The following is a 22,531-nucleotide window of genomic DNA, read 5'->3' as shown; positions in this document are numbered from 1 at the left end:
GTTTTACACATGTTCCCTCATGTCATATCCTCTACCCAAGGCTAAAATTTTCTTTACTTGAATCTCTTTTGACACCATCAATAGCTGCAAGTAACTTCCCTGGATCTTGCATTATACCTCTAATACTGATAGAGTAAATGAACCAATATTGCTGTTTGTTAGTGTCTGATGAGTTTCAGTGGGTTGAATGGTGACCCTCTAAAAGGTATGTCCATGTCTTCATTCCTGGAACCTGTGAATATGGCAAAGATGTAAGTAAGGATATTTAGGTGGCTACAGAGCTCAGCTATAGCATCCAATGAGAGCAAAGTCATGAGTTTGATTGTTGTATAAACCAGTGTCATTTTTGTCCCCAAATCACAGATGCATTCTTTTTTTTTTTTTTTTTTTGGCTGTGCCATGTATCTTGTGGGATCTTAGTTCCCTGACCAGGGATTGAACCCAGGCCCTGGCAGTGAAAGCATCGGGTCTTAACCAGTGGACTGCCAGGGAATTTGTCACAAGGACATTCTTAATCTCAGCTATTTTTATTGTAAATATGGGTCATCTCAAGAAGGACTAAAGAAAAAAGAATTCTACTTGGAGGGAAAACAGAAAGCACAGAACACTGGTCTTTATATGACAATGATTAATACTTTTCAAGTGGAAGAGCTGGGGATCTATGGAGAAGGAAGGTCGAGAAAGCTACACTGAACATATCAGCAAAAAACACTGAAATAAGTGGTTTGAAATATTCACTGGAAAGCTGTGAATATTTCAAACCACTCATTTCAGTGTTCCAGGGAACTCCCTAGAGAAGAATCTCTAGGGAGTTCACTGGTTGCCTAGTGGTTACAACTCCTGGCTTTCACATCCATGGCCTGGGTTCAGTCCCTGGTTGGGGAACTGAGATCCTGCAAGACAAACAGCGCAGTCATTAAAAAAAAAAACATCTCAGAAAGTCCCACCACCAATCTCAAGGGCAACCTGGGAAGCTGCTGTGACTCACTGTCTACCCGTATGTCTGGTTGCAACTGCCTCCCTATAGGTAGTATGCTTCTCTGGTCCAATGTTAGGCTCATCCACGTCAATTGCTTTTTGCCAGTAGAGTATGAGCAATTTGGGCTTCTCTGGTGGTTCAGATGGTAAAGAATCTGCCTGCCATGCAGGAAACCCGGGTTTGATCCCTGGGTTGGGAAGACCCTATGGGGGAGGAATGGCAACCCACTCCAGTATTCTTGCTTGGAGATTCCATGGACAGAGGAGACTGGTGAGCTACAGTTCATGGGGTTGCAGAGAATCAGACTCGACTGAACGACTAACACTTTCACTACAAGCAATTTGACCTGTGCCACACCCAAGCAGGAGCTTTAAATGTGCTTGCATGGTATGGTTCGGTCTTTTGCTCCTGCCCTTTACTATGAGAACAGCATGTTCCAGGTAGGGCCTATTCCATCAGCCTAGTGCCAGAGTAAGACAGCATCTGCAATAGAGCTAATCCAGAAATTTAACCTGAGTTGAGCAGAGTAGCAGCTACCGGCCAGAACCAATAACAAGAGAAAAAGGTTTGTCAGAAATCCCTGAGCTTTTGCAGTTGTTTATATTAGTCTACCCCCCTTGCGCCTGGAAAATCCCATGGATGGAGGAGTCTGGTAGGCTGCAGTCCGTGGGGTTGGTAGGAGTCGGACACGACTGAGCGACTTCACTTTCACTTTTCACTTTCATGCACTGGAGAAGGAAATGGCAACCCACTCCAGTGTTCTTGCCTGGAGAATCCCAGGGATGGTGGGAGCCTGGTGGGCTGCCGTCTATGGGGTCACACAGAGTCGGACGCGACTGAAGTGACTTAGTAGTAGTAGTAGGCATCCCTTTAATTTTAACTTTCCTTTCTAGACCTAATGTCTTTGGACTGCGCAGGCACAGGAGGGCCTAGAGGAGCTATCCCACGTTGAAGGTCAGAAACGGCGGCAGTAAGGAGATACCCCTCGTCCAAGGTGAGGAGCAGCAGCTGTGCTTTGCTGGAGCAGCCGTGAAGCCCAAGGTAAGAGAAACCCAAGTAAGATGGTAGGTGTTGGAAGAGGGCATCAGAGGGCAGACACACTGAAACCATACTCACAGAAAACTAGTCAATCTAATCACACTAGGACCACAGCCTTGTCTAACTCAATGAAACCAAGCCATGCCTGGGGGGCAACCCAAGACGGGTGGGTCATGGTGGAGAGGTCTGACAGAGCGTGGTCCACTGGAGAAGGGAATGGCAAGCCATTTCAGTATTCTTGCCTTGAGAACCCCATGAACAGTATGAAAAGGCAAAATGATAGGATACCAAAAGAGGAACTTCCCAGGTCATTAGGTGCCCAATATGCTACTGGAGATGAGTGGAGAAATAACTCCAGAAAGAATGAAGGGATGGAGCCAAAGCAAAAACAATACCCAGTTGTGGAAGGAATGATGCTAAAGCTGAAACTCCAGTACTTTGGCCACCTCATGAGAAGGGTTGACTCATTGGAAAAGACTCTGATGCTGGGAGGGATTGTGGACAGAAGGAGAAGGGGACGACAGAGGATGAGATGGCTGGATGGCATCACCAACTCGATGGATGTGAGTCTGAGTGAACTCCGGAAGATGGTGATGAACAGGGAGGCCTGGCGTGCTGCAATTCATGGGGTCGCAAAGAATCGGACATGACTGAGCGACTGAACTGAACTGAATGTCTTTAAGATTCTCTTGTGTTGAAGAAGTCAAAGACCAATTTCTAACTCCAGTTCAATTCTCTTTTTATTAAAGTGCTTCAGTAGATATATAGTGTTATGAACAATCAACACAAACTTTACTGAAACATTCACAAATAAAAATCTTCTACTTTATAAATCACTGAAATAATGTTCTTCCATGTTGTAACAGTAATCATCATTGATTGCTCTGAATTTATTCCTAACCACACACATGTATTCTCAAATTGGGAGATTCAAATCAATTACTGTAACGTATGGGACTGGCTTTCAGTACCTGAATGCTAATCCCAGAAAGTCAGTAGAAAAATGATGTGATTTGAAACTAATCACACATCCTTGGTGCCTCAGTTTTCCCATCTGCACTGAGAATTAATCTTCCCTTAGAGACAATTTATTTAAAGAGAGTATGAAATGTTAAAGTTTAGTATACATCTATGCCTTAGAAAGCATTCATGTGCTTATTTTAAAGAGTAACCTCTGTTCTTGATTAAATTAAATACTATATACTGTGTATTCAAAATAAATAGCTTGATAATTGCTCTTTCCTTAAAAGTTGTCTTTTCACTTAAATCACATTAAAATCATAAAACAGAGTTTAATAATGATATACTCAGTAAATTTTAATTGCAATGAGGACTGCTATGCTACTCAGGCAAAATTTACAGACTATTTTAAGTTTCATCCATTACATACTTAACATTCTTCATGATCTCACCAGAAAAAAAAAAACAAAAAGAAATCCTGCTACTCTACAGCATAAGGAGGTAAAATCCAAGCTATGATTAGAGTTTTGGTTTAGTTTTTTTGGAAATTATTAGCAACTCTAACATGACTTCAGGGAGACTGTGGTTGACAAAGGGTGGAGTAAATAAGCTGATTTTGACTAGACCTCCTGGCACCATAAAAGAGGCCTGGTGCTATCACAAAAAAGATTCAGTAGTGTCCTTGCTGCAGGGAGGCGGCATTTAAAGTAAAAAAGCTTGAAACTACAGATGCCATAACTTTGAGGACAGAAGAGAAATAAGATGATCCTGACTGAATCAGAAACTTTCCTAAAAACTGTTTCAGTTGGGAAGCATGTGATTCTGCTGTAAGAGAGAGAAGTTTAAAGAGGTTGGTACATGAACCCTTACACTTTCAAAGAAATGTGTAATATAGAAACAGAATTGCTAAATATCCACAGGACACTTTGAAAAGGGGGGTACAAAATCACTAATCAACATAGGAGAAAAAGAAAAATGGTAAGCTGTGATGCTCTTGGTGTTCTATTTCATTAAAAAATAAATCAATCATGAGCACTAATGGACATGTCATCTCAATAAATAAAACCTCCTGTAAATCGATCATGAGCACTAATGGACATGTCATCTCAATAAATAAAACCTCCTATAGTTAACTTATCATTTAAAAATGAACTGGGTGAAAAGGATAATTTTCTGCAATGTACTCAGTCATTTTAAGACTGAAGTGGTTTCAGAAACACATGAAACATCCTTGGAGGAGGCCTGACTGTTTCATATTGGTTTGTGGCAGATCACTCCATGCCGTACATAGAGTACACAAAGAAATTTCACTTTGAACATAGATCTCTTAAGGAATAAAGAAAAAACACTTTAAATGATATACTTTTCTCTAACATGCAGTATATATGTAACAGTAAACCATCATCCTTCACAGAGAAGATGCAGGTGCTCTAAAAATCATCTTAGAGCGAATTTTAGAAAGAGGTGTCAAAATGTTAACTTTTAAAATACAGACTTAATTTTAATGTTAGGTTTGCAAACCCTCTGGTAATCCAGGGTGAGCAAGAAGAAAACGTCCTCTCTATTAGGACCTGCAGTTCCTATAACCTATGATGAATGCTATAAGTCAAATGCCATAATAAACTTATTCCCACTCTTGGGGCCAGTAGAGGCTAGCCTGGTTCTAGGCAAGACTAAAGGAGGGAGCGGTCCCACATAAGAGCCTGGCCAGGACTGATCCAGTAGGAGATTTCAAGGGCACCCAAGTGACCCCAGGGCAAGGAAATCAGTTTTTTTTTAAATCACCCAAGATCCCAGCCTTCTACTATCTCCAGGCCTAACTGTCCCCAGATCAGTCCTGAACCACGCTGGGTGTCCTAAGGCTAGGCCAGCTCTACCCTGAACAAGCACTCCCAGGGCTGGAAACAAAGGCTGAGTTGGCAGGGTTGGCAGAGCACCATTTATTGGAGCCAACCCCCACCTATCAGATGCTTGTTGATAAGAGCTCAGTCAGTGATTCTGGAGCAGCTCCTCCCAACAGATGGGCTGTGAAAACACCTCTCTCTCCAGCCAGAGCTCATAGGAATAGTGGAAATCCTCAGGCAGATCCAACCTCTGCCCCAGCACACTCTGCAAGCAGTTATCCACAGGTGAAAACTCAGAGTCCTGGGGTCTGTCATACCGGCGGCTGTTAAAAGCTTCAATGTTGGCCCTCAAGGTGCATTCTTCCGCTTGGAAGTCCCATGGCCTGGCATCAATGTCTGTGTTGGGAAGATTAGAAAGAAAAAGATGTATACAACTCAGGACACTCCTCATCTTAGCACAGAGCATGGTCTATGGGACACCAACAATGGAACAGCTGAGGTCCCTTTTTTGCAAAGAGCAATGTACAAAGTCAGTACATAACATGCTGCCGGTCAGGTTTAAAAAATACATGCCCATGTACATATGCTTATACATGTAGAGACTATTTTTGGAAGCATCTAGAAACTGGCTAACAGTGATAACCACTGAGAGGGAAATGAGGGCCCTGAGGGAAATAAACCTCTTTTTATTGTATTTCCTTTTCATTATTTCACTCTGTTACTAATTATATATGTTATATTTTCCCAAAATAGTAACTCAGTTCCCTCTATTGAACTTTCCTTGGGAATGGAAGTTACCCATTTGAAAGAAATCACATTTTTCAAGGAATGGTAAGAGGCAGGAAAGGGCACAAGGAGAATCAGCATGGACTAACTACTAAAGACTTTCCTGACTCCCTGGATCCACCTCCCCCTCACACTGCGCATGATAAATCCATATGCAGCTTATGTTAATATTATGAGGTGAAGTCTTCCAAGAAAGTTAAAACAGAAAACAATCTGCTTTGCTTCTATTTACCCCATTTAGACACTTATTTTAGGGCCAGAGGTATGTATTTCCCAGATTTTTTAACGTCTCACACTCAACAGGTGCAGCTTGGGTTTGGGCTCATGATGGCAGCAGTGACAGATTGCCATTTGCAAGATAAAACATGCCCATGTTTTAAAAACCTAGAAGAACTTAGGCGTTAGGCTTCCCTGGGTAGAGTCTGCCTGCAGTGCAATCCCTGGGTTGGGAAGATCTCTTGGAGAAGGAAATGGCAACCCACTCCAGTATTCCTGCCTGCAGGATCCCTATGGACAGCAGAACCTGGCAGGCTACAGTCCATGGGGTCTCAAAGAGTCAGACACGACTGAGCGACTTCACTTTTACTTTCTTTCACCTCACAAGAACTGGAACAGTTAACTGTGCTTTAGGTCTTAGAGAAGCTGCACACTGGCTTACTATCTGCCAGTCACATGTTCCCTTAGTTCTCTGCACTCTATTCACTGCAGCCTCCTCTATATTCAAAAGAAAGGGAAGCTGCTCAGTCGTGTCCGACTCTTTGCGACCCCATGGACTGTAGCCTACCAGGGTCCTCCATCCATGGAATTTTCCAGGCAAGAATACTGGAGTGGGTTGCCATTTCCTTCTCCAGGGGATCTTCCTGACTCAGGGATCAAACCTGGTCTCCCACAATGCAGGCAGACGCTTTACCATCTAAGCCACTGGGAAGCCCCATCCTCTATCTTCAGGCAGGTGACAAATCCCAGCAAAGACAAATCATCAGTCATCTAACCAATAACTCTTAAACACAATTATGCAAATGATGGCCAAATCCCACTACAGCTCTTCAAAATAAATTCTTCCAACTCTGGTGAGCCTGTAATATCTTGGTAGGTCAATCAGAAATATAATGTCTCCTGACACAATATGTGATATGTGATACAATATGCAGTTCACAATAGTATAACACATTACCTAGACTAGCTAAAAAGATTTAAGTTGAATTAATCAAATCTTTAGATCTACCTTTTAGTCTACAGATAGTGCCAGAGACAGAGAAACAAGGTAAATGAAACCACAAAGAAGCAAGCAGACAAGTCCAGAAGGTGGATATTCTGTAGAAGAGCTGGTCTAGTTCTTCAATTTTGTCAGTGTTATGGAAATAAAAGAACCCTGCTAGATTCACAACAAATAAATGGACATAACAATCAGATGAAACTTGTGGTCCTGGGCTAGATTATGACTTGGAAAAAAAAAGGCTTTAAAGAACATTTTGGGGCAACTGGGAAATTCTGAACATGGACTTGATTATTAGATAAAATGAACATATATTGATATGGAAAGGTAGAAATAATGTTAACTAAAAAGAGAAGATTATAAAATAGCATATACAATTTTCTTTCATTTAAATAAAACCTATACATATATGTAGAAGAAAAAAATCTGTAAGAATATATTATAAGTTTTCTATTTCATTCTTTGGGTGGTACAAATGTGGCATAAATATGATAATACATAAAGTGTTTGCTTCCTTGTATTTTCTAACTGCTTTGCAATAATTCAAGGTTATTTTAATTTTATGGCTTTCCTGGTGGCTCAGACATGCAACGCAGGAGACCCACGTTCAATCCCTGGGTCAGGAAGAGCCCCGGGAGAAGAAAATGGCAATGCATTCCAGTATTCTTGCCTGGAGAATTCCATGGATAGAGGAACCTGGTGGGCTACAGTCCATGGAGTCGCAAAGAGTTTTTTAATCTTAAAAACCTCTCAGAGAAACCTGTCACTTAAAGGAACGTTTTGAAAAGGAGTAATTATCCCTCAAGTGACTTGTTTTATAATAATGAATTACCATAGCTTATATGGAATAGGGTACATGGCAGTGCCTTACTGTTTGTTATAGCAGCACCTGACTATAGTCACATATTTTCTCATCTAAAATATGTTAACAGTTCATACAAAAAGAGTAGAGAGGTCTAATTAGCTTTGTTTAAACCCCGGGCCACTCCCAGAGGCCAAAAGCTCTGAGAATACTCACCGTTCCCGTAAGCCCAGTCATCATTCATGCGGTGGCGTACTTTCTGATAAATGGCTGACATGGTTTTCATGTTGCTTTTCCTCCACTGGCGCCCCAGGTACTTGGTCTGTATTTTCAGCAGCTTCAGCACATAAAGTTGCAGCATGGCCTGCTTGACCTTGAGGGCCCGCTTTAAGATTGGAGCAGATTTAAATACTACCAGCATCTGTCCATTTAAAGAGGGGTAAGGATGAAGAAGATAGATAAGGATCTAATGTTTCCTGGAATTTCCAACTCACAGATAAATTAAGCTGAACCTGGCTAACCTCAGACTACCGTGGGGAGCTTTGGGAAATCTATAGTCCAGGCTCCATTTAGACTTACTCTTGAAGAAAAGAAAGGAAGCACTCAATTTACATTTCACAATTCAAAATATCTAATATTCAAAGGGTCAAAAAATTTTGTCAGCCACACATGCCATTTCTACAGTTACCAGTGTATCTTCTGGAGGTGATTGTATATATGGGTGCATTACTTTTATTAACAAAAATGATAGCAAAGACATACCCTCTCACACTGTTCCATACCTTGATTTTTACTTAACAATATAACTTGAAAATTATTCCAAAGCAGTATAGAACTGTCTCATTCTTTTTAATGGTTGTATTTACATTCTACTATAACGATGTACCATGAATTATTTAAACAGTTGGTATTAATGAACATTTATGTTGCTTCCAATCTTTGATGATTACAAATAATGCTGCAGTGAGTAATCTTAGATGTATCATGACTATAACACGTGACTATAATCCAAAAAACAATGCTAACTTCCTTACCAGAGCTGCCCTGAGGGAGGGTCCATATTTGGTTCCCCCAAAAGAAATGGATTGGGAAATAATTACAAAATAAGTGCCTAGAATTAGGAGGTTCCAAGTCTTACGGAGCATTCAGTGTCTGTCTATAGAGCTCACAAAGCAGGAAATCCGTATTTATTAAAAATTTAAAAAATCCAGTTAGTGGACACCATGATCTGAAGTCCTACTCACCATGGTTCTTGAATGCTTCCATTTGGTCAGTTTATTGAGCAGCCTCAGGAGATTGATGCAGGAAAAGAGGTTTCTCCAGCAAAATTGGTTGTTGTCTCCAGCTTCCTGTAATAAGGCATGTCCATCATTATCTCATGGGGCTTCCCTGGTGGCTCAGATGGTAAAGAATCTGCCTGCAATGCAGGAGATCCAGGTTCACTCCCTGGGTTGGGAAGATCCCCTCGAGAAGGGTATGGCAACCCACTCCAGTATTCTTGCCTGGAGAATTCATGGACAGACGAGCCTGGCAGGCTACAGTTCATGGGATTGCAAAGTCAAACACAACTGAACAACTAACACTGAGAAAGCATTATCTCAACCCTTCACGGATCATAGCCTTGTTGTGGTGAAGGGGCTTGCATAACTCAATGAAGCTATGAGCCATGCCCATGCAGGGCCACCCAAGACAAACGGGTCACATTGGAAAGTTCTGACAAAATGTGGTCCAATGGAGAAGGGAATGGCAAGCCACTCCAGTATTCTTGTGGTGAGAATCCCATGAACAGTATGAAAAGGCAAAAAGATATGAGACCTGGGAAGATGAGACCCCCAGGTTAGGTGTCCAACATGGTAAGGGGAAGAGCAGAGGGCAATTATTACTAATAGCTCCAGAAAGAATGAAGCATCTGGGCCAAAGTGGAAATGACCCTTAGTTGTGGATGTGTCTGGTGGCGAAAGTAAAGTCTGATGCTATAAAGAACAATATGCATAGGAACATGGAATGTTAGGTCCATGAATCAAGGTAAATTGGATATGGTCAAGCAGGAGACAGCAAGAGTGAACATCGACATTTTAGGAATCAGTGAACTAAAATGGACAGGAATGGACGAATTTAATTTGGATGACCACTACATCTACTACTGTGGGCGAGAATCCCTTAAAAGAAATAGAGTAGTCCTCATAGTCGACAAGAGAATCCAAAATGCAGTACTTGGGTGCAATCTCAAAAATGACAGAATGATCTTGGTTCGTTTCTAAGGTAATCCATTCAACATCACAGTAATCTAAATCTATGCCACAACCACTAATGCTGAAGAAACTGAAGTTGAATGGTTCTGTGAAGACCTACAAGACCTTCTAGAACTAATACCAAAAAAAAAGATATCCTTTTCATCATAGGGGATTGGAATACAAAAGTAGGAAGTCAAGCAGTATCTGGACTAATAGGCAAGCTTTTGGCCTTGGAGTACAAAAATGAAGCAGGGGAAAGGCTAACACAGTTTTGTCAAGAGAACACACTGGCCATAGCAAATATCCTCTTCCAACAACACAAGAGATGACTCTACACAGGGACATCACCAGATGGTCAACACAGAAATCAGATTGATTATATTCTTTGCAGCTGAAGATGGAGAAGCTCTATACAGTGAGCAAAAACAAGACCCTGAGCTGACTGTGGCTCAGATCATCAGCTCCTTTCTGCAAAATTCAGGCTTAAATTGAAGAAAGTAGGGAAAAACCAATGGGCCATTCAGGTATGATCTAAATCAAATCCCTTGTGATTATACAGTAGAGGTGATGAATAGATTTAGGGGTTGGATCTGGTAGAAAAAGTGCCTGAAGAACTATAGACAGAGGTTTGTAACATTGTACAGGAGGCAGTGACCAAAACTGTCTCAAAGAAAAAGAAATTCAAGAAGGCAAAGTGGTTGTCTGAGGAGGCTTTACAAATAGCTGAAGAAAGAAGAGAAGTGAAAAGCAAGGGAGAAAGGGAAAGATATACCTATCTGAATGCAGAGTTCCAGAGATTAGCAAGGAGAGATAAGAAGACCTTCTTAAATGACTAATGCAAAGACGTAGAGGAAAACAACAGAATGGGAAAGACTAGAGAGCTCTTCAAGAAAATTTGAGCTATCAAGGGAACATTTCATGTAAGGATGAGCACAATAAAAGGAAATAAATGGTAAGGACCTAACAGAAGCAAAAGGAATTAAGAAGAGGTGGTCAAAAAACACAGAAGAACTACACAAAAAAGGTCTTAATTACCTGGATAACCACAATGGTGTGCCTAGAGCCAGACATCCTGGAGTGTAAAGTCAAGTGGGCCTTAGGAAGCATTAGTACGAACAAAGTAAGTGGAAGTGACAGAATTCCACCTGAGCTATTTCAAATCCTAAAGATTTGCAGCACTGTTAAAGTGCTGCACTCAATATGTCAGCAAATTTGGAAAACTCATCAATGGTCACAAGACTGGAAAAGGTCAGTTTTCATTCCAATCCTAAAGAAGGGCAACGCCAAAAAATGTTCAAACTATCGTACAATTGCTTTCATTTTGAATGCTAGTAAGGTTATGCTCAAAATCCTTCAAGCTAGGCTTCAGCAGTATGTGAACCAGAATGTTTAGATGTACAAACTGGGTTTAGAAAAGGCAGAGATACCAGAGCTCAAATTGCGAACATCCACTGCAACATAGAAAAAGCAAGGGAATTCCAGAAAAACATCCACTTCTGCTTCATTGACTATGCTAAATCCTTTGACTGTGTGGATCACAACAAATTGTGGAAAGTTCTTAAAAAGATGGGAATACCAAACCACCTTACCTGTCTTCTGAGAAACCTGTATGAAGATCAAGAAGGAACAGTTAGAAGCATACATGGAACAACTGACTAGTTGAAAACTGGGGAAAGAGTATGACAAGGCTGGATATTGTCATCTCTTTTATTTAATTTATATGAATAGTACATCATGTGAAATGCTGGGCTGGATGAATCATAGGCTGGAATCAAGACTGCCAGGATGAATCACAGGCTGGTATCATCAGATACACAGATGATACCACTCTAATGGCAGAAAGTGAAGAGGAACTAAAGTGCCTCTTGATGAGGGTGAAAGAGGAGGATGAAAAGCTGGCTTGAAACTCAATATTCAAAAAACTAAGATCATGGCATCCAGTCCCATCACTTCTTGACAAATAGAAGGGGGAAAAGTGGAAACAGTGTCAGACTTTATTTTCTTGGGCTCCAAAATCACTGTTGACAGTGACTGAGGCCATGAAATTGAAAGATGCTTGCTCCTTGGAATAAAAGCTATGACAAACTTAGCATATTAAAGAAGCAGAGATATCACTTTGCCAACAAAGATCCATATAGTTAAAGCTAAGGTTTTTTCCATAGTCATGTACAGATGTGAGGACTGGACCATTAAGAAGGCTGAGTGCCAAAAAACTGATGCTATTGAATTGTGGTGCCAGAGAAGACTCTTGAGAGTCCATTGGATGGCAAGGAGATCAAACCAGTCAATCCTAAAGGAAATCAACCACGAATATTCACTGGAAAGACTGATGTAGAAGCTGAAGCTCTAGACAGCCAACACTGGTAAGGATATTAGGCTCTCCTAAAAACAAATAATACTGAGGATCAAGAAGTTGCAGGGAAACTTTTCAGAAATATTGTTTAGAAATAATGTTCTCCCAGGATGTTCCCTGGTGGTCCAGTGGTTAGGACTTGGCATGTTTACTACAGGGGCCCAGGTTCGATCTTGGGTCAGGGAACCAAGATCAGGCAAGCCACATGCAGCGGTCAAAATAATAATAACAAACAATCTCTTTCCTCTAGTAAATGTTCAATATTGTGTTTAGAACCGGTCCCATGAAAACCACCTGTTTTGTTCTAAAAGAAACTTCTGTGGGAGTTTTCACTCAGGTGCATTAGCTAATCTGGCTTGCCCAAAAACCAGATCAGGTTTTATAGATGTTACATCTTGTGTGGCTAACAGAGGAGACAGACTTTTATATGTTTATTTTTTAAAATAAGAAGCAGTGAAACAAAAAACATATGGGAGAGGTAAGTATATTTCCATGGTGAGCTTCCTTTATCCTGACTTCTAATATGCATAAAAGACTTGCATTCCTTATGGAGTACGGAAATAGCGGCCTGGTCTTGTAGAAGCAGCCCTGGAATAGGCACCAGGACACCTGGGTCATGGCTTTGACCCTGGCTGTATCATCTCAGGTAAGTAATTTCCCTATAAGAGGTTGAACTAAGATAACCTTTAAGATCATTTTAGCTCTGATCATTCAATAATTCTGTGGCTTATCTTCTCCAGCTGGCTTAAAAGTTTAAAAGTTTTGAGTGACAGAATGTTGATTGTAGCTGCCTTTTCCTGAGAGCTGAGTCTCAAGAGTCCTAAGAGCTGCCCTAGTTCCCCCCTGAAGGCAGTCTCACCTGCCCAGGGCCTTGCTCTCCTTTCGTTCTAATGATGCTTCCCTGATGTCTGTAAGTAGTCCCACTTCTGGCATCATGGAGTGGGCATTGAAAGCACACATACTGGTCAGTGGCTCACCCAGGCTTGTCTGTTTTGTCAGAGCCTTGCCCAAGCCTTCTCCCTTCTTCCAACCCAACAAATTATTTTTTCCAGAAAGCCTTTAGGTCTGTGAATACCTATTTGGATTTGCCAGTCTGTCTGTCCTTTTTTTTTTTTTAAGCTCTGTTATTCTATTTATTTTCTGGCTGCACAGATGCACAGAGTGGCATGTGGGGTCTTACTTTCCTGACCAAGGATCAAACCCACACCCCCTGCAGTGTAAGGGCAAAGTCTTAACCACTGGACCAGCAGGGAAATCTCTAGATTTGCTGGTCTTGAAGATTTTTTAATGTTCATTTAAGGCAGGTCACCTTTCTTTCTTTTTTTAAGAACTCAGCATATTAAGTAAGATGCAAACTTCTGTAGGGGGATATATTTTGTGAACAGCAGCACTTGGCTGGCTATATTCTCTCGTTCCTAGTACTTAACAGTATTCAAAGCAAGAACTTAACTCACTTCCAGCCAGCTAAAATTAAAAAAGAAAGTATTTGCCCATGTTCCACTCTCACAGATAAAATATTTGTTTGCATACACCGTTGGTCTAAAGATTCAGTTCAGCAATCACATCCTACCCTTTCAGAGCATTTCTAAGGCACAAGGGTTCTGTTCTCAAAGATCCATCCACAGCTCTGCTGAGTGAGCCAAGCCAAACAAAAACCCAGGCTTATGCCAATTAAGTGGATAATTAACTCATGAGGAAAGGAAGAACAGAGTGTTTCTTCCCTTCGTACTGAGATCAGATTGGTAAGAATCTGAGCACTGAAAGAGACTTGACTGTTCTAGTCCGATTCTGTTATCCATAAAAGCAAAACCTGGGACTCAGAAAGAGGAAGGTGGTTTGGCTAAGGTCACATGGTAAGCACCCCAAGCAGGGCTTAAACCTAGATTTCCAGTACTCACTGAATTCTAACACTCTCTTTAGTTACTATTCATCTTCTGATCGCACTTAAGGAATTCCAGACATAATTACTAAAAGAAAGTATGGTTTGACCTCTTACTTTCTCAGATTCCCTCAGACCTAGTGGTAGAGAAGCTCTTTCTTATGTCCTACTGTAATTCTTACTTCAAACAAGCAAAACCAACAAAACATTGAGGTTTCCTACCTTAAAGGGGAGTGACTGAGCCTTTAAAGAAATGCTGCAAAGTGTTAAATATAATCTAACTTAAACCTTCTCAACAGGTTTGTTTTTTTTCCTCTTAAAAATATTTATGTATTTGGTTCTGCTGGGTCTAGTTGCAGCACTTAGGATCTTTAGTTGCAGTATGTGGGATCTAGTTCCCTGACCAGGGATCAAACCCAGGCCCCCTGCATTGGGAGTCTTAGCCACTGGACCACCAGGGAAGATCCTTAACAGCTTATTAAAGTCCCAAAGTAATGACACTACTTTCAAATTGAAAACCAGCTCTTCACTGAGAAACTGAAATTGTTTATTTTTTTAAAGAGTAAAAAAGTTTACTGAAAGGAAAAGTACATGTGGAAAGGCTCATGGGTGAGTTCAGAGAAAGAGTGTTGCACCTTTGGGAAATTTAAATCCTTTATAAAGGGGCAGTTCTCTGTGTCTTTGTCTTCCCTCAGGCAAGAAATTGAAATTATTAATAGTAACTTATCTGTTTTATAATGAATCTAGAATTCTATAGCCTAAGGAATGCTGATGCTCATCTAATTCTAACCTCTCTGTCTTTTATAGATGAAACTCCTACAGCCTACAGGAAACTTGCTCAAGATCACTTAAAGCTGTAGTGGCAAAACCCAGTCTGTCTGCCTTTTCTATATTACAAACTCGGGTTTTTCATACCATGTCAGTCCTGCAGTTATTTGAACCTATTTGCAAAAATATTTGTGAAGTTATAATACTTAGTGATTGAAAATTCACAATAATAGTCATTTCTTGGTAAATGATTCTTTTAATTTCTTTATTATGGTTCACATAACTGAAAATGAAATCCTATTATTAGCTTACATCTTCTTTTCCCACATTGTTTTAGAATAACTTTATCATATGAATTTCCAACAATTAAGTTCCTGCTAGATTAAGGACCTAAATCTAGGTATAATAAGAGTTATTATTCTTAAAAGTGATGTGAGGAGGTATGGAGGAAAAGAAAAGAAAATTTCAAAGTCATCTGGGAAGCTTTAGCAAACTATTTGTGCTTTGAGGAGGAATCTAGGAATGTGAGTTTAAAAAAAGAAAAGTCACCTAGCACTCATTACAGAAAGGGTGACAACCAGGAAAATTGAAAAAAATGCAAAAACAAAACAAACAAAAAAACAACCCACCATTTATCCATGGTCCTTCTTTTGTATAACTACCTCATGGAAAATGGATGTATACCTTATGATACGTTCACATTTGATCTAGAATAGAGAAACAATAATGCTAATTGCTTTGCTGGTTTTAAATAGTGACAGTGAATGTAAAAACAAAGACTTTTTTAAGGAGGTCATAAATCACTGGCTAAATAATGCCTAAAAGGAATTCTAGAGACCTTAATACCTGAACATAAATGAAACAAAAATGAAAACAATAACACAAAAATCTTCTGGAATATCTGTAAATATCTGGGTTAGAAACTAATACAGAAAAAGAGAGAAAATAATAGAGATAGACGAAAGGATCAAGCATATAAATTTAAGTGATATGAACATATTTGTATAGGTATTTCTGAATATAAATCAAACCCAAATTTGAGGAATTTTGCAATGAAGTACCTTTTAAGAATTAACTTAGGCCTTCCTTGGTGGTCCAGTGGTTAAGAAATTGCCTGCCAATGCAGGGGACACAGGTTTAATCCCTGGTCTGGAAAGATCCCACATGCCAGGGGACAATTAAGCCTGTGCATCACAATTACTGAGCCTGTGTTCTAGAGCTTGGGAGCTGTAACTACTGAGCCAAAGGTCTAGAGCCTGCGCTCTGCAACTAGAGAAGCCACTGCAACGAGAAGCCTGCACACCGCAACTAGAGAGCAGCTCCAACTCGCCAAGACTAAAGAAAGCCCGAGCGCAGCAACAAAGACCCAGTGCAGCCTAAAATAAATAACTTTTTTTCAAAAGAACTTAATAATTTCACTTGCTTGATCTAAAAGGAAACGTCAATTATTTCTTTGCAAATGGCCAGGTCATGTAAATTCTGACCCTCTGCTTTAGATAACACTTCACCACTCCACCTGTTTCTTTATGAGCAGAGGGTAAGACTGGGCAAAATACTAAGAAACTTCTAGCTCTGATACTCATTGACCTCAAAATACAATGTATGTTTATTTAGAAATTATAAATGTATTGTTGTAATAACATGATATGTTATAAAGTACACATAAAGTTTAAAGGATATTAATAAATATAAAAGATCTAATATATTTCACTCCTAAAGCATCATGTTACATACCTATTTTTCATATCATTGCTCAAAACAACCACCCAGATGCTGAACATCCTACAATACTTGTTGAGGCCATACCCCCTGCCTTCGCTAGCAACCTCCTTCCAAAGATCACAGCTAACTTCCATACAGTCATATGTTCATCATCCTTCTCTTATATTTGGGATTTAATTTTAATTTTTTCCTAGTTTAGTGGATTGAATCTGAACATACACTTTTGGAAATTTAAAACTGTAAGCCTTCCCGTGCCAGGGGGTGAGGAAACTGTTCATTACACAGGTAAAGATGGCCTACTGCAGAGCTAGATATTTTTAAAAAATGAGAATTTAGAAATTAATGTGCCACTAACTTTGCCTTTATTTCATGTCTATTATATATGTAGTTTGGAGAAAGGAAATGGCAACCCGCTCCAGTGTTGTTGCCTGGAGAATCCCAGGGATGGCGGAGCTTGGTGGGCTGCCATCTATGGGGTCAGAGTTAGACACGACTGAAGCGACTTAGCAGTAGCATATACATAGTTAGAGTTCCAAATGAGGTTGAACTCAGTTCAAACTCAGAAAACTGAAAAAATATGAATCAAGACTACCTTAGCCAAGTAACTCCACTTCTAGGAATCTACCTTAAGGAAGTAATCAGAGATAAGGTCAAAGATTCATGAGCAAGGATATTCATTTTGGAGTTATAGGAAGAACACTGTAATAAATGCCCAATAATATGAAACAATCATTTTTAAAAAAAATTAAGTAGTGCAATATTATGTGCAGCTATGTGAATGGAAACATGTAAAGTCCTTATTTTCTTAAATATGTGTGTGTATGAGTGAATATATATATATGAAAGTGAAAGTGAAGTCGCTCAGTAGTGTCCCGACTCTTTGCGACCCTATGGACTGTAGCCTACCAGGCTTCTCAGTCCATGGGATTTTCCAGGCAAGATTACTGGAGTGGGTGGGTTGCCATTTCCTCCTCCAGGGGATCTTCCTAACCCAGGGATCGAACCCGGGTCTCCCACATTGTAGGCAGACGCTTTACCCTCTGATACATGGTTAACTGCAACCAAATATTAACATTGGTTATATACAAGTAGTTTGGGCTTCCCAGGCGGTGCTGGTGGTAAAGAACCCACCTGCCAATGCAGGAGATGTAAGCGCCATGGGTTCAATCCCTGGCTCAGGAAAATTCCCTGGAGGAGGGCATGGCAATCCACTCCAGTATTCTTGCCTGGGGAATCCCATGGACAGAGGAGCCTGGTCGGCTACGGTCCATAGGGTTGCAAAGAGTCGGACATGACTGAGCAAATGAGCATGAGCACAAGCACGCAGAGATGCAAGTAGTTTTATAAGGGTATTTTTATTTTCTTTCCTGTATTTTTCTGTATTTCCTCAATTTTCTTCAATATATATCAATTTTAAAGTCATGGCGGGGGTGGGGAGGGACTTGAAATGTTATTTAAAGAAAATACTATGTACTCAAGTACTATGTACTTGAGTATGCCGTGCTTACAATTAATTCACTGAGCCTGAAAAAAAGATATAAATCACATAAATACTAGTCCTCTCTGAGGACAGAAGCCATTAGTTTAGATAAACAAACCACCGTATTGAGGATCTATGTGAAGTAAACTAGCTAGTTAAGTCCATGACTGGGCTCAGGGAAGTATTTCTAAAAAATAAAAAATCTGCGGTTACCAAATGAAACCACCAGGTGCCACTGGAGCTTCACAGAAAGGAAAAGAACACCTAGCATGAATCTGTTTTCCATTATGAAAAGGTATGTGCTTTCACCCCCTCTTAGATAACAACAGTCTTCTCAGAGGCATAACAATTATTTCAATAATTTTATGTTCATATCCCAAAAGGTCAATCGGAAGATATATAAAAGTATTCTGCTAAGTCGCTTCAGTCGTGTCTGACTCTGTGTGACCCCATAGACGGCAGTCCACCAGGCTCCCCTGTCCCTGGGATTCTCCAGGCAAGAACACTGGAGTGGGTTGCCATTTCCTTCTCCAATGCATGAAAGTGAAAAGTGAAAGGGAAGTCGCTCAGTCATGTCTGACTCTTTGCCACCCCATGGACTGCAGCCCACCAGGCTCCTCCATCCATGGGATTTTCCAGGCAAGAATACTGGAGTGGGGTGCCATTGCCTTCTCCGATATGAAAGTATAGTTTCCATCAATCCCTAGTTATGGGATTTAGAAGATGACTGTGTTTTGAAATACCCTATTCACAGTAGAGTTTTAATGCTATCCGTGCACCACTGTTTCTGTTCGGAAGGGCAGTCCTCATTTCAGTCTGAATGGTGGGGCTGCATGTCTCCACCCTGGCTCCTTACTTTCAATTACTTTTAACTTCTCCACCTATAAAGCGCTGATGACAACCTCATACAGTTGTTTTAAAGATTGAATAACATCATAAACAGGATTAGACAACTCGTTACCTCTCTCTGCAGAGGTAAGAAGCTCCCAGCTTGCTTGTCTGCTGAGGCCATATCTAAAAAAGACAGGGAATCTCTGCTCTGGTGCTTAAAAAGGTGCTAGACTTGGTGTCTTGGGACATGGTTCTTTCTCTCATTCAAGGTCTGTCGGCTATGAGGAGTGGACCTGACAAGTCACTTCATCCCTCAGGTTTCTCATCTTTGAAATATGGGGTTGGGCCAAATGCTTCTCAGGTCCCCTCCAGTCACAAACCTTATGGTTCTGTAAAACCTGTGCCACACAAGGTACCACTGTACTTTTTGCACAATGAAGTTTTCTGATGTGACATTGTGCAGGTATTAGAAGTTGGGGACAGTGGGTTGGGGCACACACAGGTGCCATCATCTGATCATTTACTAAGCTCCTTTCATGTACTGAACATGGCGCTAGATTCTGGGGTTATAAAAGAAGGATGCTACTATCTCTCCCTTCAAGGAGTTTTCAGTCAAATGGAAAAACAGATACAGATAAACAATTCCAGCGCAACAGGGTACAGGGATGGGCTGAGGTACACCGAAGGAGCTGCAGCAATAATACATGAGGAGGCAGATACTTGATTTCAACGTGCTACCTATCAGTCAGTTTCATGGGATTCAGAAGGACTGAGGGACTTTTCTGATTTGCCTGGAACTGCTTCTGGCATGAGGAACTTTCTGGGTCATCCTTCTGTGGCCATACTGAATTTTGCCTCAGAAAGACCCAGGCAAGTATTTTCTGAAGTACACACCCCAGGGTTTATATAACCTTATGAAAATGAGACAAGCCTGTGACACAGAAGAAAGACAATTAGGCTAGAGCAGCAGAGATGCACCTGCCATTCAGCACAGCTGTTCACACTGTTTCAGCCCCATTATCTTCCTAAATTCCCTCTCCTCCTCAGTGTTTTTCACTGACCCTTTTCTCTACAAAATGCTATGTTCAGCTTTTCCAAATCTTTCTTGACTGGGTCAGCAGATCTAAGCCCCCACTACCTCTGTGCTCTTGCCAATATGCTTTTATTCATCTAAGACTCCCAAACTAGGGCATGAGGGGGCTAGAGAAGAAAAGGAAGAGCAAATGCCAACCTCTGCCACCTGGCAATTTCAATGGCTACCAAATCCCCATTCGCTTACCAGGCTCTCTGTAGTAAGCTCCGGCAAATCCTGGATGGTACAGCATGGGTAATCCAGGACCGAGATGCTGCAAGATGCAGAGATAAGAACAGGCTTTAGGTAAATGGCAAAGGCAGCAAATGGCTACATCCGAAAGGGCAGACGGTTATTTCTCTTCAGCTAGCCCCATCTATTTCCAGAATTGCTTAGTGACTTCAGCTGAAATTGAGGGTTCTGGTGCCAGGCACCTCCAGATCCAGTCTCCTCTCCTCATAGTCATGAGAAGGACTGACAGAGTTCTTTCAGAGGCAAGAGAAAGCAGAGAAGGCACCTTGGTATAGCCACCTTTCTTTCCCGTTCCTTAAAGAAATACGTAAGCTCGTATGCATTTGTGTTTCTGTGTTTAAGTGTATATTTGTGTGTATGTAACTGTGTGCCCAAAGATGTTGCCCAAACTCATCCCACTTTACACATTATTGACTGAAGGATTTTTGCAGAAACTAATGCCTGTGGCTGGCGATTTGTTATGAAGGTGAAGTGAAACGCCTCCAGTCAGTAACGTTTAGGTAACAGAAAGATGTATTAATATGTCTCTGGTCAGTAAGTTAATAACAAGCTGTGAGAATGAAGACCTCTCCTATGTCTTACCAGATGTTTTTGAAAGCCAGGACCTCTGGGGATAAACCACAGAAGCCAATCCAAGAGGAAGCCTGAGACAGAGGCAGCTTCCTGCATCTGGGCCCATCTAGTAGCTCAAGGATGGTAACCGCATCTGCTCCCAAGAGACACTGGGGGACCGCAAGGGAGCTGGAGGCTCTGTGGTGAGCCCAGGGAGACAGGCATGAGTCAGCAGGGGAAGGAACCACTGCATGATGATGACGGGGCCCCGGCCACTCCAACTGACAGTTCTTTCTTTCCTCCTCCCTTTTTCGTGGGTACAATGCAGCATTTAGACTAGCTAATCTAATCTTTAATGCTCTTTCTGCTTCTGACATTCCATGAGGTTTGTCTTTAAAAAAAAACAAACTTTTTTGGCCAGGCTGAGGGGCATGTGGGATCTTAGTTCCCCGACCCAGGGATCAAACCTGTGCCCCCTGCAGTGGAAGCGTGGAGTCCTAACCACTGAACCACCAGGGAAGTTCCTTTTTTTTTCTCCCATGAGGTTTTTTATTTTTATTAATTTTAATTGAAGGGTAATTACTTTACTCCCATGAGGTTTTAAACACCAATCCACTCCAGTTAGAATAACTGGACATGGATAAACGATGTTGACAAAACATAGGATATAAAGAGGAATATGGGGCTCCTTGGACCTCTTCTATATTTCAAAGTCAAAATTTCTATCCAAGCAAAAGGCAACAATTTATTTGACTAGAAATGTTGACCTTTGTCCAAGAAACCCCCAAAGATAACCTAAGGGAATCAGGGTAGGAGAGGAAAGGGCCGTGGATGTACCTACTAGGTTCTCCCAGGGTTGCCAGTTTCACACTGCTCCGTTAGGATAAAGATTCCTGGCTGGCTACTCTACTTATCTACCCACTTTCTACTGACAAAGCCCTATGGCAAAGTAGGTACTGGCAACTGGGAAATGAGGGTGGGGAATCCAAGATGGGTTTGTTTCAATCTCATTGTATTAAATTCATCAAAACCCAAATTCTACCCTAAGGGGGCATAAAGTTCCAAGTTTCTAGTATATCTAGATTGTAAGAGCTATGAGGAAACTGCAGTAGCAAGCTGAAGGTGCTCAAGTTCTTGAGATTATGCAATAGTAAAGCTCATAAGTAACACATAAGAGGAACCCTGTACCCAGGCTGATCTCAGCAAACAGTGCAGTTTGGTACTACCACTCTTCCAGCTCCAAATGGAACCCGAAGGACACCTATTGGATTGTCTGCCCCCTACTTCTAGGCCCACAGTGTGGGGGCACCAAGTTCCTGAACCCCACTCTTCAGCCACAGTTATTGATCCAAGGGTGGACCTCTAACCCTGGGCATGTGGAACAGGATCAAGAGCCAGTTCAGTCTCTGAAATGGCACAGGAGCATGTACAGCTCAGGTGAGCATATTTTCACTAAGTGGCTTAGACATATTTCACTTAGTTGCTCAGTTGTGTCTGACTCCTCTGTGACCCCATGGACTGTAGGTGGCTTGCCAGGCTCCTCTGTCCATGGGATTTTCCAGGCAAAAATACTAGAGTGGGGCCATTCCCTTCTCCAGGGCATCTTCCCGACCCAGGCAGGGATTGAACCTGGGTCTCCTGAATTGCAGGCAAATTCTGGCTTAGGAAGCAGACAAAACTATTTGTCAGTGAGAAAGGAAAAGTTGGAGCGGAGGTGCAGAGGCCGAGTGGCCACAGATTGGAGGCACATGGCCCCCTGGGTT

At 41.3% G+C, this 22,531-nt stretch overlaps 1 protein-coding gene across 3 annotated transcripts in view; it reads right to left on the bottom strand.

Annotated features, from left to right (window-relative positions):
- Positions 1–2,739: 2,739 nt before the first annotated feature.
- The window catches only part of STRIP2 (striatin interacting protein 2), a 46,018-nt gene continuing 26,226 nt past the window's right edge, over positions 2,740–22,531 (bottom strand). For all 3 annotated transcript variants that reach the window (XM_060415118.1, XM_012177459.4, XM_060415119.1), the window contains exons 18-21: positions 20,172–20,238; positions 8,870–8,974; positions 7,842–8,046; positions 2,740–5,217 (exon numbers count right to left, since the gene is read on the bottom strand). In XM_060415118.1, coding sequence (XP_060271101.1) covers positions 4,967–5,217; positions 7,842–8,046; positions 8,870–8,974; positions 20,172–20,238 — 628 coding nt within the window. In that variant the 3' untranslated portion in view covers positions 2,740–4,966. The remainder of the gene's footprint in view (positions 5,218–7,841; positions 8,047–8,869; positions 8,975–20,171; positions 20,239–22,531) is intronic.

The sequence above is a fragment of the Ovis aries genome, chromosome 4 (assembly GCF_016772045.2).
Source record: "Ovis aries strain OAR_USU_Benz2616 breed Rambouillet chromosome 4, ARS-UI_Ramb_v3.0, whole genome shotgun sequence".
Taxonomy (NCBI): Eukaryota; Metazoa; Chordata; class Mammalia; order Artiodactyla; family Bovidae; genus Ovis; species Ovis aries.
This window is presented reverse-complemented; position numbering and strand designations above follow the sequence as displayed.